This window comes from Festucalex cinctus, chromosome 1, assembly GCF_051991245.1.
Source record: "Festucalex cinctus isolate MCC-2025b chromosome 1, RoL_Fcin_1.0, whole genome shotgun sequence".
In the NCBI taxonomy this organism is placed as follows: domain Eukaryota; kingdom Metazoa; phylum Chordata; class Actinopteri; order Syngnathiformes; family Syngnathidae; genus Festucalex; species Festucalex cinctus.
Window position 1 is genome coordinate 24,553,353 of NC_135411.1, and position 17,250 is coordinate 24,570,602.

At 37.3% G+C, this 17,250-nt stretch overlaps 1 protein-coding gene across 8 annotated transcripts in view; it reads left to right on the top strand.

Annotated features, from left to right (window-relative positions):
- The window catches only part of pard3ab (par-3 family cell polarity regulator alpha, b), a 160,713-nt gene extending 144,738 nt beyond the window's left edge, over positions 1–15,975 (top strand). For 6 of the 8 annotated variants that reach the window (XM_077524867.1, XM_077524879.1, XM_077524886.1 and 3 more), the window contains 3 exons: positions 8,353–8,482; positions 11,143–11,276; positions 12,914–15,975. In XM_077524867.1, the coding sequence (XP_077380993.1) occupies positions 8,353–8,482; positions 11,143–11,276; positions 12,914–13,277 (628 nt within the window). In that variant the 3' untranslated portion in view covers positions 13,278–15,975. Of the gene's footprint in view, positions 1–8,352; positions 9,085–11,142; positions 11,277–12,913 lie in introns of those variants that run through there. The other 2 variants (XR_013284013.1, XM_077524904.1) reach the window with 2 other exon arrangements.
- The last annotated feature ends 1,275 nt before the right edge of the window (positions 15,976–17,250 follow it).

Below are 17,250 nucleotides of genomic sequence, written 5' to 3' on the forward strand. Positions count from 1 at the left end.
CAAAATGCAAAGAAAACGCGAGAGCCGCAAACCCTTTACGCTTTTGATGGTCTTTTCCGCATCAAAATTTCCGTATCTTCGGAGTGTTCAATGGGAACATGGCGGTAGCGGGACTAGAAAACTAGTGTTTTGATTGATTCATATTCAATTGAAGTTGCCTAAGGAAAAAAAAAAAAAAAAAAAGTCTTTCCAAATGATTTTAAATCCAGCGAGATATGCTTCATCCCACAAACACAACAACAATGTTCCTTTTTTTTCTCCCAGTATGTTCTGTACAAACAAATTCTGTATTGTACTTTGTTGTTTAAAAATCATGTTCCAAGATGATAAAAGTTTTCTTTTAGCTTTGTCTTTATTGCTATGGAATGTTCTCCCTCTGAACATCAGGCAAGTCTGTTAAGTGGAGATTTTTCATGCTTCTTACTGGTTATCTCTACTTGGTGCTGGGTAGGAATTACAAATGAGAATTGTTTCTTAATTACATTATCTGGAGAAGTAAATGTTTCAAAATTACAAGTTTTTTTTTAATCTGATGCTCAAAGCCCACAGACAAAAAAAACTCAACACCATATGTTGACATGTTTGTACAAAAAAAAGGAGGGAGGTTGTAATGTGCACTACCAGAATTTATGGAGAGAGAACTTGTTTATTTGCAGCTTTGCCCTGTTTTCTTTTCCAACTTCCTTCCTGTTGCACCTCTACTATCTTCCTCCTTCCTTGGACTCATCCTCGCTTCCTCGCTTCCTTTATCTTCCGCCGCCATTGCCTCCCCGCTCAGCCTTCAAACACGCTTCCCATCCTGGGATATCTTCTCCAGACAGCAGCAGACGTCCTCCGGAGGGATGGCGTGAAGCGTGAAGGCTTCAGTGCGCTTGACACCCTTTGACTTTTCTTTTCCATCCATGGCGCTCTTTGATGCCCGCCCCGTGTCGTTCCCTTGACAGAAAGGTGGGGGGAGGAATGTTTTTATGGGGTAAGAAGTCTAGCTCCCTGAAATATGTCATCCCTTTCTTGAAAAACATCATGAAAGACACTGTTTGGAGCACTGACATTATTGGTTAATATCGGATTAGTTGTTTGGTGTAGTCTGTAGTCCAGTAACAGCTCCCTGCTCTTGCTTGAAAAACTTCTTTGAAATGGATTGTTAGACTAATTTGGTGTGCTGCCATTGTATAATAATGTCTGACTGCATGTTTAATGTCCGAAAAGGAGAACAATCAGTGAGTCTATTCCCTTCAAAGTAGTCTGGAGTCATTTTTATGCAGCAGGAAGTATGTTGTTCAGCCCGTTGTCACCTTCAAAGATATTGCTTGATTGGATTTGGTTTGTGTGCTGTCATTCTTTGGAAATGATGGATTTTGGTGTCAGAAAAGTGACAACAGAAATTGAACAGTAATGCCCAATGTAGTCTAGTATGTAGCTTTCATTTCTTCAAAATCATTGCTCAAATTTAGTTTGAAGAGTTTTAATTTAATTTGGTGCAGGTCTGGTTTGTTTAGTGAAAAAAGGGGGAGGTAAGGGAGAAATTAACTGGACTGTTGTGCCTCCCACATTATACCCAAAGGCTGATCTGATTTAAATTCAAGAATTGGAATTTGAGCGTGTTTTCCCATTCAAATTCTAAAATGAGTACTTATTACTTGTGACCAAACAGGAGCCATATATATGTCACGATAAGGGCAATATCGTGATATTAAAACTGCCACAATATCGTCGTCATCATGTTCACAATATTTAACACATTCACTGCCAGCCCAGCAAAAATGCATCATTTGACGACTTTTGCCGTCAATGGCAGTGAATGAGTTAATTGGAAGGAATAAAAAAAGGCAGGTTGATTTCCATTTGTGCAGTTCTAGCACCCTCTCGTGGCTAGTTTATTAGTGCAATTAAATTTTCATTAGGGATGTTTTGGCCTTCTATGTTTAAAATCTATGCTAATTGTCAGATAAAGGGGACCCTAATTTGCTTGTGAAGCGATCAATGTGTGCTTGCATTACCAAGTAAGTGCCTCAATATTGTTATTAGAGATTGTAGGTGGTTTATATGCATTGCTGTAATGTACAAAAGCACAATATTGTGTTTTTTTTTTTAAATATGAGTTCTCTTTTTTACAATATTGTGATCTTTTTTAAATATCGCCAATGCTCCCACAATACTGTGATTATTATCGTATCATGATAATATCGTATCGTGATGTTTGGATATCGTTACATCCCCAATATATATATATATATATATATATATATATATATATATATATATATATATATATATATATAATATACTTTTGTTTATTTTTTATGTATTTATTTTTATTTTTATTTTTTTCTCAAATCAGAAACAGACTTCTTCACTTGAGTAGACAAAACATTGAGGTCTTCATGGCCGACCAAAGATGGTCTATTGCAGACCCCCAAACACCCGACAAACCCTTCTCCCATTTTGCTACCTGACGTTTAAATAATGTAAACTGCCACTGTATTTACAGTTACCATGCAAGGACGTTGAGGGACCTTAAATGTTTAAAAGGATTTAAAAGAAACTTGAAATAACTGAAGAACTTTAAAATGACAAATAATTTACAAGAAACTTTCTTTATGTATTTTGAGGAACCTTAACAAGCCTTTGAAGGATTTGAAAGAACCTTAGACCACTTTGAAAAAACTTAACGGACCTTTAAAAAAAAACAACTTCAAAATATTTGGAAGATTTGAAATTATTTAGTTGTCAAGAATTTTGAAGAACTCCAAACATGAAAAGGTTTATCAGTTTGACATGTAGTTATTAACAGCGCTCCACTCAAGCGCAACGGCGCTGGTTGACACACTGACCGATTGCCAGGCGGCAGCCCACCAGCCGGAGGAGCCGCAGTGGAGCCGGCAAGTGACATCGCAGCCCTGTTGCCTTGGTAACTGTCTCCCCAGGTGACCGACAAGCTGCCTGGGTCATGTGACACTTTGCAATAGAAAAGCCATATCACACGAATCAACGTGTGTGATTTCAACCAAAAAAAAAAAAGCAACCAAAAAGAAATACATGTATGAGATGAAAAATACTGTTATGTTCAGGCACGTCTGTGAACAAATTAGACAAAAAAATACAAAATGTTACATAAGCAGACAAATGGTAAAATTACAAGCCTAAACTAGTTATTAGAAAAGTGAAAAATTAGAACTAATGAATTACTAAACAAAATGTAAAAATATTAGAAAAATATATCTGGAATATTTGGAAATAAATATGTAATAAAATCATCCAAAAATAGTAAAACCAAATGTACAAAAATAATTACAAATATTATAAAATTTCAATTCAATTCAAAAAAATTATTTCATTCTTTAAAAAAAAAAAGAAATGAAAGGGGATAGAAAAAGTGCGATATAAATAAAGATGACTTGACTTGACTTGACTTCATATATTCTTTAAAAATACAAATAGACCGAGATGATTTGGGTTTATAATCCAGATTGTTCCACGAACTGACACCTGGGTCGAAATAAATCATTCCTTTTGTTTTGTTCTGTATTTAGGTTTGGAAAAATTATCTGCTCCTCTTAATTTGTACTCACTTTTCCTTTTTTTGGAATTTGATTTGCATATTGATTTGTAAAATTTCATGATGGGCTTAATACATTATTTTAAGGCGGTTAAACTCCATCAATTCATTAAATTTTAACGTTTTTAGTTGTGTTAATATCGTGGTCTCTGTATCCAAAACGTTTCCGTGGGAAAAAAAAATAAATATTATATATATATATATATATATATATATATATATATATATATATATATATATATGTGTGTGTATATATATATATATATATATATGTGTGTGTGTGTGTGTGTGTATATATATATATATATATATATGTGTGTGTGTATATATATATATATATTAGGGGTGTGAATTGCCTAGTACCTGACGATTCGATTCGTATCACGATTCACAGGTCACGATTCGATTCGATACCGATTAATCCCGATACGAATGGTCACGATTCGATACCGATTAATCCCGATACGAATTTATAAGTCGATTGTTGCGATTTTTTTCCATTCAAATTTAGAACATACTATCAGTAAATTTGTACATGTACACTGTAAGATTTGTATGAATATATTTATCTAAAACTTGAGGCTTATAACCGTGAGCCACTGTACACAAACAGTTTGCAATCTGTTTCACATTTGAACAGCATTAAAATAAAAATATTAAGGCTTAATGTGCCGTTCATATAACATTCTTCCATGCTCAAGGTGTGAATCCTAAAAAAAAAAAAAAAAAAAAAAAAAAAAAAAATCGATTCTGCCGATTATTGAATCGATTCGAGAATCGCGCGATGTAGTATCGCGATATATCGCCGAATCGATTTTTTTTTTTTACACCCCTAATATATATATATATATATATATACACATTGGATGAAAATACACCAATGTTGGGGGGACTAACATTTTCAAGGTTGCATACATATTACATAAAAAAATATTAAACATACAGGACAAATTAACTAGAAAATGGCCAAATTTTAAAAATTATTACAACAAATTTAAAAACTATACTATTAAAGAAAATAAAAGAAAATAATTCAACGAAAGTACAAAAATATTTGAAATAGAATTCCAATGGCAAAAAATGTGTCATCATCCTTATGCGTTACCACGGCAACGTTTTGCTTCCAAATGGGAACACGCAGGAATGGATGGATGCTAACCATTAGCTGAGGATTAGCATGCTCGACAAAGCGTTTGTGTTGACACTGCAGAGATTAACAGCGCTCGCATCAACAAGATGTTGAGTCGCGGGTCATCCGGATTCTCCTCAGCTTTCCCTGCCCATTAAGCGGCTTTCTGGCACCGCGGATGGCCGATACATTTCAATTTGAAACGGCCAATCCAAGTCTGCACAGCAAGACAGCAAAATATTTGAATGTTACAAGGAAAATGGAAGACAATCATTCTAAATGTTCAACAAATAAAATGTTAGGCTTTTTTTTTTTTATTGATACTTATTGTACAAATATCAAGAATTCTCATTTTGTACAATAATTCATAACAATAATGTCAGGAAATAATAAAAGCAGAATTAATGAAAACTAATTTTCCCCCCACAAAAGTAAAAATATTTATGTTTTATCCTAAAAAAAAAAAAAAAAACCTTACAAAAAATGTGAGAAAACAAGTCAAAGTATATCTTTAAAAAAAAACGTACTAGAAAAAAATACAATATTTACTCATTCAAAAAAATATCCCCCCAAAATCCTAGAATATTGTGACATTTTATATCATAATTCCCAATATTAAACACAAAAATAAATATAATAAGAAAAATAATGCAAAATATTGTACAAAAATATGGATGAAAAATACAATACAAATACATTAAAATATAAAAGATGCATCAGGGGAAAAAATACAATAACCAGAGTATTACAAAAATGTGAGGAAATATATAATTGACAGAAAATGTTTCTGAAAATGAAATGCAATAAAATGAGACCATGGCAATATTTTTGGTGTAAAATAAAAAAATAAAAATAAATATTGGAAACATACGTACAAAAAACAAACCAAGAATTTTATGACAAGCATTTTATACTATAATTTAAAAAAAAAAAAAAAAAAAAAAAAAAAAAATATATATATTAGGGGAAACACATGAGAAATCAAGCCAAAGTGTATCTAAAAAAAAATAAAAAATGTAACAGAAAAAATACAATCTTAGGAAGCAATATTTACACATTAGATGTGAAATGCAGTCAAAAAAATATCCCCCTGAAATCCTAGAATATTATAACATTTTATATCATAATTCCCAATATTAAACTAAAATAAATATAATAAGAAAAATATAAAATATAATAATATATTAAAATATAATAAAGTATTGCACAAAAATATAGATGAAAAATACAATACAATTAAATACAAATTCATTTAAAAAAAAGAAAAAGAAAAAGATACATCAGGAAAAAAATACAATAACCAGAGTATTACAAAAATGAGAAAATAATTTTAGAATTGACAGAAAATGTTTTTGAAAATGAAATGCAATGAAATGAGGCAACCATGGAAATATTTTTAGTGTAAAATACAAAAGAAAAAGGCAAATATTGGAAAAATGTACAAAAAAAATCAAAGAATGTTATGACAAACATTTTCTACTATAATTAATCAATAATTTAAAAAAAAAAAAAAAAAAAAAAGGTAAAAAATATTAGGGGGGAAAAAAACATGAGAAATCCTCTGAATGTTTTGAGAAAAATGTTTGAAACCGCTAGAGCAGGGGTGGCGAGATCCGGTCCTCGAGGGCCGCAGTCCTGCAGGTTTTGGATATTTCCCTTCTTCAACACAGCTGATTCATGATCAGCTCATCAGCAAGCTCTGCAGAAGCCTGATAACGAGCCTGTTAATTGGAATCAGCTGCACTACGAGTAGGGAAATCTATAAAACCTGCAGGACTCAGGCCCTCGAGGACCGCAGTTTGCCACCCCTGCGCTAGAGCGATTCAATGTCATGAGAATGTCAATAGAAATGACTTTGTTGAATGAGAACATCCACAAGCCAGATTGCAAAATGATCCGATACCATTCTTCTTGACAGAAACATCAGCAAAGCAACTAACATGACGTCAAATAATGAGAACTATCAAAAACTGTAACCCAAATAGAGAATTGTGAACGGACGTGGGCCATGCTGGCGACTGGACAGTTGAGCAGTCGCCGCGTGAGCGGGGAGCGGCGGAAAGGCTAAGCGCGAGCACGCGCGTATGGCGCGCCATCTGAGCGCGCTCGGCAGGCTGCGCTCTCGCCGACCGCGGGGAGGCCGCCAGCGACCGGCCGGCCGGCCTTCTGAAAGCAACGCGGCGGCCCGGTCGCCGGACGTGGGCGGCGAGCGGCGCCCGGCGGGGGCGGACGACTTCAACGGGCGCCGTCAAGTGCGAGCGAGTCGAAGCGCGATGAGTCAACGCTTGAAAGTAAACACGCAACCAAAAGGACCCGCTGGTTAAAAGCACTAACATCATTTATTTCCTTTACGCCTCTAACATATCTCAAAGTGCTTATTTTATTTTATTTTTTCAGCATGTCACAAAAATGGGAAGTAAAGTGAGAGTAGTGAGTGACTGTGTGTGTCTTGTCCTGTTTATGTTCCTCAGTTTTTATTTAGCATTCAACAACATGCGTTGACGTCCTCCTCCTCTTCCTCCTAATTAAACATTTAATTACAATGTCCTTTAATTAAAAAGTCTTATTAATTATTATGAGCTTTGAAACCATAATGTTGCATATTTGAAAATGCAGCACGGGAGCGTTTGTGTTCATTTGAGCGTCACTTTTACGACAAGCCACGAAGGCAACGTCTCCACGCCTTATTTGCATAAATGATGTCATTGATATACACGCTTCATTGGGGGTGCCGTCTGATTGGACGATCACTTTTGATTGACACCAGCCAGAGACGCCTTACATTCTGCTCTCTCATACTCTCTCATTCTCACTCGGAGGTTAGCACACTCACTATTCTATCCCTCTCTCACACACACTCAAATATGCACTCTAACACATACACACACAGAAACACTAACTCATCTCACTCATACTTTCATCTCACACATAACACTCATACACACACTTACTGACTTGCATAGAGACTCAAAGATTCTCATCTCTCACAAACACATTCACAGACTCACACTCAGACACACAGGAATCAGTCACGTGCAAATGCTCCTCTCACACATCTCTCATACATATACTGACACACAAAAATCAGTCATGCACTCACACAAACTCGCATTGAAAACCATGCACACTCACATTCATCCACAATTTTACACTCACTATTGTCTTTCTCCCTCACACACCACTCAATCATGCACTCGCACACATACACACTCACGCAGACACTTACTCATCTCTCTCACTCATCTCACGCGAACATACACACTGATTCAAACACATTCACAAACTCAATAATTCAAACACACTGACAGACTCACACTCACACAAATCAGTCATGCACTCTCACAAATTCATACTCACCCTCATCTCTCTCACATACACATATTGACTCACTCATGCATAAACTCACACATTGACACTCAGAAAGGCGTGCACATTCCCCCTCTCATGATCACTCTCACACACTAGTACTCGCACCCACTCACTTTGTTACTCTCTCACATACACACCACACAAATCCTCAAGACAACTCTCAGCCATCTATATTTCTCAGAATTTACATTCATTTACAGGCACGCTCTCATTCATCATTCTTTCTCCAATGCTCAGACTCGCACACAAACTCTCACAAACACACTGACTGCTCAATGTGTGTGTGTCCTTTTAGCAACCGCGTGGCCCCGAGCAACCACGACCGGATACAGCGGCTGAGGGAGGAGTTCCAGCAGGCGCAAAACGTTCCGGACGACGCCAGCGACGACGACCGCAGGCGAGCGTTCAGCTTCGAGCAGCCATGGGTGAGTGTCTGATGTCGGGATGCTAACACCGTTAGCGACAGGACGCTAACCACCACTAACCGTCAAGGAGACTTGACCGAACGTCCTCCCGACGCTAACAAAGCTCGTGCACACCCCTTCGGACTGTTTGGCATGCTCACATCACTAATCTCATTGGTCCTTAGTTCCTGTCAGTCATCCACATGGACACGCCCACCAAGTTGTCAGTTTTTGTCTGTGAATGTGTTTTGACCGTCATGTTGTCAGTTGTTTTTGTGTTGCCTTTTCAAACTTTTAATGAGCATAATGATCAAACGTGGATTATTTGTATTTCTGAGCCAATTTTAATGCGAAATGTTTGTGTGCTGTCGTCATGTTAAAATGATTATGCGATGAACTCGTTTTCATTTTTATATATTCAACGGCCAGCAATTTGACTTTTGTGGTGTACAATTGATGTTCAGACGGAGAAATGTAATGTTTTTAGCTAACATTTTCACTATCCACTTTTTTATGTTTGTCGATGTGCTGCTTAGGTTCATCTTTTAGATTTCGATCTTTTAGTCAATGAGAGCCGAAAATCTCTTCTCTTTTGTGTCTGCGTAATAAAAACTTTTTTCTGACACGTTTGCTTCTTTTAGAGGAATGACAACAAACGTTTGGGAGCGCTCATGCTTGTCCAAAGCAATGAATTGTGACAATGACATCTTTGTTGACGTCGGTGATGTTTTTTGTTTTTTTTCCTCTTTCTTTCACGGAATCTCCCTGCTTGGATTTGAAATTATGAAAATCCATCCATTAGTCCACACAAAACAAACAACCATTTGTACAATATAGTTTCTCAGTACTAAAATATTTTACATTTCAAGTTTATTCAAAATGGATTATCATTAATTAACCAATTATTTAATGAAGGGAATAAATGTTTAATGTATGGGTAAAATAGTTTCATTTATATGTAAAATATTTTTAGTTTCTTTCTTTTTTTTTTTTTTTTTTCTTTCTAAGAAAGGAAATATTTTTAGTTTCTGACTTAATTTTATTTCCAATAAATTGACCAATTATTTACTGAGATAAATTCACTAATGAATAAAACGAATGCAGATGTGTTTAAGGCATACACAGAATGTCTTATTGTAGTAATGTTCTTTATTTATTGGGGACAAATCAATAATACATGAAAAATAATACAAAAATAAGTTTTATAAAAAAAAAAGACACATTTTCATTCCAGGCACCTTCACTAAACCACATGAATATTTGATTCATTCATTAATACAATAAAAAGTGTGTTTAATATATTGGTAACACTTATTTTAGTTGTGATAAATCAATTTTTTAACTGAGATAAATGATGCATTTTTATCTTTATCAACCAAAATCAATCCTGAGCATGTTTGCTTCCGTTCTGTAGCAAAAATGATGAAGCTTTGCCTCCATGACTTGCCCATAGTTGCGAGTGTCGCGCAGGCAAAGGAGGTGGAGTTTAACCCCTGTCGTTATATGGCCGTGATGTTGTGCTTGTCCATGAATTAACCTTGACTAACAACTTCATCATCATCATCCTCAGTAACTTTTGTCCGAGTTGTCTGGCATGCTTCTCCCTTCACTCCGTCCCCTCCTGTCTTATTTGTTGTCACCTGACCGCCATTATGACATCATGACACCATCATTGTCGGGTAAGTGGCTGCGTGTTGACTTCATTGTCAGGCTAGGTTAGGTCAGTAAAATAAAATTGTATTGTTTATTTTCCTGTTGGTGTGTGGTTTATTCTTCTTCATAGCAAATGTCTCCCAAATTAAGTTCCTTAGAAATGTTTATTTCGAGACATATGATGCAGGGAAAATGGTAAAATACCTAAAAAGTGTTCTATCTCATTTTTATTTTATTTTTTTTCCCCAAACAATTTTCATTGATTCTTTTTCTTAATAAATTCCCTTTATTTCATCTGATGCCAAAACAAGCTTTATTTTTTATTTTTTTCATTTTGTACCCATTATTAACTTTAAATCAACTTCTATAGGAATAATGGTAATATTTCTATATATACAAGTAACGTGGGAAAATGTGCAAAAAAAAGTGCTTCCCCTTTTCCACTTCTCTTTTTCTTTCCAAACAAGTTCAGACTTTTTTTTCTTAGCATTAACTTTGAATCAAAAATCATCTTCCAGAAAAGTTAAAAAATATATATATATATATATATATATATATATATATATATATATATATATATATATATATATATATATATATATATATATATATATATATATATATATATATATATATATATATATATATATATATTTTTTTTTTTTTTTCCTATACATATATTTTGAAAAAAAAATCGCTAACTGTTTGGTGGTGGGGGGTGGGCGGGGGGGATTAAGAGATAAAAGCTAAAACCTGTTAGTGAACAGTCAATATTTTTAAGTGACGTTATTCACTGATGATAGAGCTGGGCAATCTGGCCTTTGAAATAATATATTCTTTATTTTTGACCAAAAAATGATGAACATAACTCAGATCAGTTGTAAATAAAAGACTACTTTGACAACATACAAAAGGGCGCCATATATTCTGGAAATGTTTAACGCCAATGACTCCATGACAGTGGTCAAATGGATTTTATCTACTTGGTCATTTTTTCACATATCGCATAATGATGATGTCATTTCCAGTCCAACGGTCCCAGCGCGGCGGCGGCGGCAGGGCAGCCAGGTCGTCACTCTGTGTCGGTGGAGGTTCAGATGCAGCGTCAGAGGCAGGAAGATTCTTTCACTCAGGCTCAGCGGCAGTATAGCTCGCTGCCACGGTAAGAATTACAGAAGTTCCTGAACGCACCATCATTTCCTTGAATATGTATGTTGATGTTTATCTATGTTCACGTTAGCCCCCCTTGCAACTTTTGACCTATTGACACAATTGTGTAAGTGGAACGAAATTTATACAATATTTTAATGATTAAAAAAGGTTAAAGATTGTGTCCCACTTAGTGTTGATTATTCACCAAAAAAAAAAACTGAAACCTGGCATGTGACAAATGGTCAAAAAGTTCAAGGGGGGTTAATACTTTTGCAAGGCACTGTATGTTCATGTAGCTCTATATGTCACGTAAGTTAATTCATACCCATATATGTTTGTATGTTCATGTTCATTTTTTGTATGACTACACGAGTGCGTGTTTGTTGATATGTTTGTCACGTGCACGCTCACCGCCTTCATGCTCATGCACGGCCATCTTTGTCCAAATGAAATGAGAGCGTGACGACCGAGAAGATTGTAAAGCGTCGGAGCGTGCAGGAGAAGAAACCCCGAGCTTTATTTTCCGATGCGGCTCAGCGGGCGGCGACAGATAGCGGCAACGGAGAAGGCAGCGGCGTCCCTTGAAAGGAAGAAAATAAGACGCGTACGCTTTGATGCTCACGTCCAAACGCGTGTGAGGACGACGACCTATTGCGTGTTTAGTTCATGCTGGTTGATAAATACGCTCATTGTTGGTAGACTAGGAGGTGACAGGTGGCGCTCGTTCATTTTGAGATTCCTCTCCTTTTTTATTTATTTATTTATGTATTATTTATACTATTGTGTTTGACAGTATTACTACTACAAAGCCTCACCTGCTTGTTTTTTTTTTAAACTGTAATTTTCACAACAGTTAAGTGTAAATTATGAACATTCCCAAAATATAATGAAATTTCGGTTTCTTTCTGAGCTGTAAACTGCTACTGTTAGCTGTTTTAAAATAGGTTGTAATGAATGAAAAGTTTGGGGAATGTTATTGTGAAAAGGCTTGCGGAATCCATTTCCACAAAATAGGTTAGCAACAGTAGCTTCTACTCAACAGGTGGAGATGAGCTCGTTTAGCTGCCAGTTGAGTAGAAACACCTGTGGCTAAAGCCAATCTATGGTAGGGTTTTTACTTCCTGGACCGGGATTCCTCAACCCTGATCGTGAATTACTGAAGAAAAATTAGTAATTAATTTGTTTCTGAAAATGTAATGGAAAGTTTTAGTTTTTTAATGTTTCAACTATTTCATGTTTCTTCAAATTGTTGTCATCAATACATTCTTTGACCGCAAGAGAGTGGCAACAAGCGCTGAAGAATACTTTTATTATATTAAATGATTGTACTTAAAAATGATGTTTTCATCACTTTATTTAAACCCTATGCAAGTATAAGAATAAACTATGGTCACTATATCGCAGATTTTTACCTCTATCTGTTGCTTGAAGTGTGAATATTGTGACTATATTGATGCTAATTGTTAGCCTGTCTATGGTGTTTGTTTTGCATTGTGTGTTAGGCTATTAGAATTAAGCTAGCGAAAAACAAAGTTGTGGTTATTTTAAATACACAAGATGTAATTGTCTTCACTTAATGACTAGTTTTAGAGTAAACTTCCACTATTTAATCTGTTTTCTAACATTTGGGTTTATTTTGGTCTTTAGCCAACCCCGGAAGAATCCCAGCTCCATCTCTCAGGACTCTTGGGAAAAGTCGTACCCGGCCGGCGAGGTCTTCCAGACGGCCAAAGACAATCCTCGCTACTCCAGCTACCAAGGCTCCCGCAACGGCTTCCCCAGCGTGGCCAACGTCAACGCCAGGGTCCTCCTGGAGGCACAGGAGCTCCTCCGGCAGGAGCAGAGGCGGCGAGAGCTGGAGGCCAAGGACCGGGCCCCCGCCAGGGACCCGCTGGCCTCCCCGGTGGCATCCCCCAAGGGCCCGTACCGCCACGACGTGCCGCCTTCGCCCTCGCAGCTCGCCAGACTCAACCGCATCGGCTCGGAGAAAGGACGACTCTTTTATTCCTGAGGGTTAGCGCCCATCTTAGCCTCGAGTCCAAGGCGTCCATTTTGTGACGCGCTTGTGAACGGTATCCATTCTGTGAACCGAGACTCAGCGGCCCGTTGTTGGAACCTCGAATGGATCGACGCACACAACTGGTGCCTTGTTTCGAACAATTGACAATTTTTTTTGGTTTCCACCTCAGTACTAGGCTAACATGCTAGCCTGCCTGGATCGTGACGTTTCATCTACTTCCGATTCATCTTACCAGGACTTAATAGGAAGAAATGTACACAGTGAAGGGTTTTAATTTTATTTTGCACCTCAAAGCTAAGCTATCATGCTAACTAGCATAGCCTACATATCTACATTTAACTTCCTGATCCATGGATGTTTAACTTTTGTACTCCGCCTCGATGCTATGCTAACATGCTAACCAACGTAGCCTGCATATCAAGCTACTGCCTGTTTTACCAAAATAAGAGTTATTCATTGAGAAAAGAGTACAGTGACGGATTTGTGAAGGTTTTTTATTTTTATTTTCCTCTTCAGTGCTATGGTACATTCAGTCTTCCTGCTTCCACAAGAAGAGTTCTCCCCAAACAAGAGTGTTAGTGTTGACTTTTGTGTTGCTAACGTATTAATCGCCGCGACCTGCATGCCCTGATTCGGTCAACTTCTTGTTCCCTTTCCCAAAATAAGATTTGTCTCCCAAATGAGATGAATAAAAAGGGGGACAGTGTGTCGCTAATAAAAATAAAAGTCCCTCCCCTTTCATAAATAATGAATGAGGTGCTGTCTCTGTGGAGGAGGCTCTGCCAGGAAGTGTTGACAGCTCTGATGTGCTGCCTAACCCCCCCAGCTAATCCTCCCCTCCACTCTGGGCTCGACTCGCTGGCCTGCTTGCCGCTCCGGGCTGTCGATGTTGTTCATTAGCCTACCTCCATGCCTTCATCATCCTCCCCCTCTCCCACTTCATTGTCACCCTCCTCCCCCTCTGCGTCCTTTCACGAGCTGCTCTCTACACTGAATTTTTCATCGCCAGCCACCTGCTGCCCGCATCACAAGAAAGAAGCAGACGCAAAGACGACCACAAATTAGCTCGTTTTGACACAATCGGGCCTTAGCATGTTAACTATCTAGCATGTGTCATCACGCAACAGTACTAGCACCCTTTTAGCGACATTATCGTGGCCTTGTTGGCTGTTAATGTTTTGTTAGTGACATTGTCAGGACCTTGTTAGCATCACTATTCGCCGTGTTTCTCTTACCGCTGTTAGCATCTATTTTAGGAACACTGTGAGCGCTTTGTGAGTAACATTGATGATTAGCATCATTGTTGGCAACGTCGCTGGCACCAATGATAGCATCATTGGACCTCATTCACTAATAAATGCATAGAAAGCTTGTTACTCTGCACACAAGTTCAGTTTACTGGCAAAATCACTGTCAGATTCCTGACACATGCATACCGGCCAATTTTCTTTTTGCCACCACGCCTTTGTGAGTTCATCAGAATTTATTCAGCACAAAATGTGCCCCTATTTCCCCTCTAACAGGACATCTGTTTGATAGTAGATGTGAGGTTTATAAAGATGCAAGAGAAAAGTTACTTCACCGTCAACCTATTTTCAAAAGGTTGGTATCATCGGAAAGCTTTCTGAACACAGAAACAGACAACATTATTGAATTCAAACGTTTAATTTTGAGAATGTGGTTGCATAGTCTGAGGTGATTCTAAATTTGTTTGCAGAGCACACAAATTCAAGAATCAATACTGTATTGGTGAATCCCTGATTATGCACGATTTAAGCATAAATTTGTGTGGGGATGCACTGTTGGTGAATGAGGCTCATTTTGCTACGACCACTGTTAATGTCGTGATTGCCAACGCTGATGCCCCCCCCACCACCAATTATGCGACCACCTTGTTAGCATCTTTGTTGGTCATGTTGTCAATTACTTCCGATTGAAGTTAATTCCATTCCATGTAGTTTTTGACAAAATATTACCTTCGCTGCTGCTAAAAGTTTAGCTAAGCTAAGCTACTAACATGAAGAGAAATATCTAAGAATGTATTAAGTCAAATACATTTAATTTCTCAAACTCTCCAAAGAAGCCATAAAAGTTTTGTAATCAAATATTTTGCCATCATGCTTTGCGTTCCAGACTAGGCTAGATCGCTAGTTAGCATCAACATATTACTCTGAACACGTGAAACTTTTCAGGGTTTTTTTTTTGTTTGTGTTTGTTTGTTTTTGTCTTTTCTCTGTTTTGTGTGTGTAAACAAGTTGAAAAGGCAAAATGAAGTCTGTGGTTGCCACAGTTAGGATGTGATGGAAAACAGGTCTCTGCGGTCGTCTCAGTAATGGAGTGCAACATAGCTAAGTGCCTGATGATGATGATGATGATGTCACATTTTACACGCAGGATGCGACTTTTGCTTATAGTCTTTTTAATACTACAGTAGTTCATGAAATCCTGGTACTCCTTCCTCAATTTTGTTTGGACTATTAGCACCACTGCGGCTATTTTGGAGCAAGTGATTCATAGGCCACCTTGGAGCGATATTGGTATCGTGAGTTTTTTTCTCTCTCTTCTTTTTTTCAAATAGGATGAAAAAAGGAAGCTGATGTGCAATTGTTTATTTTTCTTCGTCATGTTATCATAAGTCGCTTGTTGTGTACATATCAAAATGTAGAATAAAAAGTACTTTCTTGCTAAATGTGACTTGTCATGTCCTCTTGTTGGCAATCACTATCGCCTGGATAGTAGTATTGCGAGCCCTACGACAGCATCATTTTAGCAACATGGCTAGCACCACTGTTAGCATTTTTTTGTCTTGAACATTAGTATTTTTGTTACCAATAGTGCTAGCCCTTTTAGCAACATTGCTATCACTGTTATTAGCATCAGTTGTATTTTTGATAGTGCCACTGTTAGCTTATTTTATCGCAGCACCAAAGTTTAACATTTCATAGAGCCATGTTAGCCGCATTGCTAAGCCCTGTTGGTGTTGTGTACTGAAAGGTTTGGATCCCAAATGCAGACACAAATAAGATTTTCTCCATTTATTCACATCGAGAGGAAGACACTCAGAGATGCTGTACACGGGACAGTTGGACAATAATCCGCCAAAACCACACACAATTCTCAGCCTGCATCCACAGACAGTATTTCGTAAAGGACTAAAGAACGACCTCACATAGGTCCCCGACATCACCTAAAGGATTAAAGGTTAACATCACGAACATCACGTTTTGTAAACAGACACATAACAGGTCATGTACTCTGGCGCATGCGACCCAGGCCATGACAGTTGGTGTCATTGTTCCAGACATGCTACTGCCCCATTACCATATTGTCTCTGTTAAATATATATATATATATATATATATAGTATACAAACGGTGTTTGTATATGGTAAATTTAATATTTTTTCATAATTCAGTGCAAATGGTCTGTGTCCACTTTATTTTTACTGCTTTATTTTTACGTGTTGTTAACCTATCAAAAGTGTTTCAAATAGCTCGAGAACAAAGCTATTAATCAAAATGTTTGAGAAGTGTTGTAGAATTCTGTCTCTTCCCTCACAAAGCCGAGAGGTATAATTATTGCTGGTTAATTTCATTTTTTATTCTTTAATTTCCTGAATAGATGTCATTATGGAGGTTCTAGGATTCTGCACGACAGTGGCGATATGTGATCCAAAACGCTATGTAGCAGTAGCTGAGGTTCAAAAGGTTTCCATCCGGAGAACAACACAAAGTGAGGAAGGAAAAGACATGGACGACCTCCAGGTGAAGGTCATGTGTCAACAGCTTGGAAGCAGATGTGAGGAGAAAGTGATGTCACCTGGGAAGAAGACGACACCATCTGCCTCATCAGCGTAGTGGAATGATCATCACATGACCACTTATCCATTAGAGTGCGGTCATTTAGATGCAATTTTCTCATTTATAATTTGTATTTAAAGCAGAATTTAAAGTTTTTTGTGTTG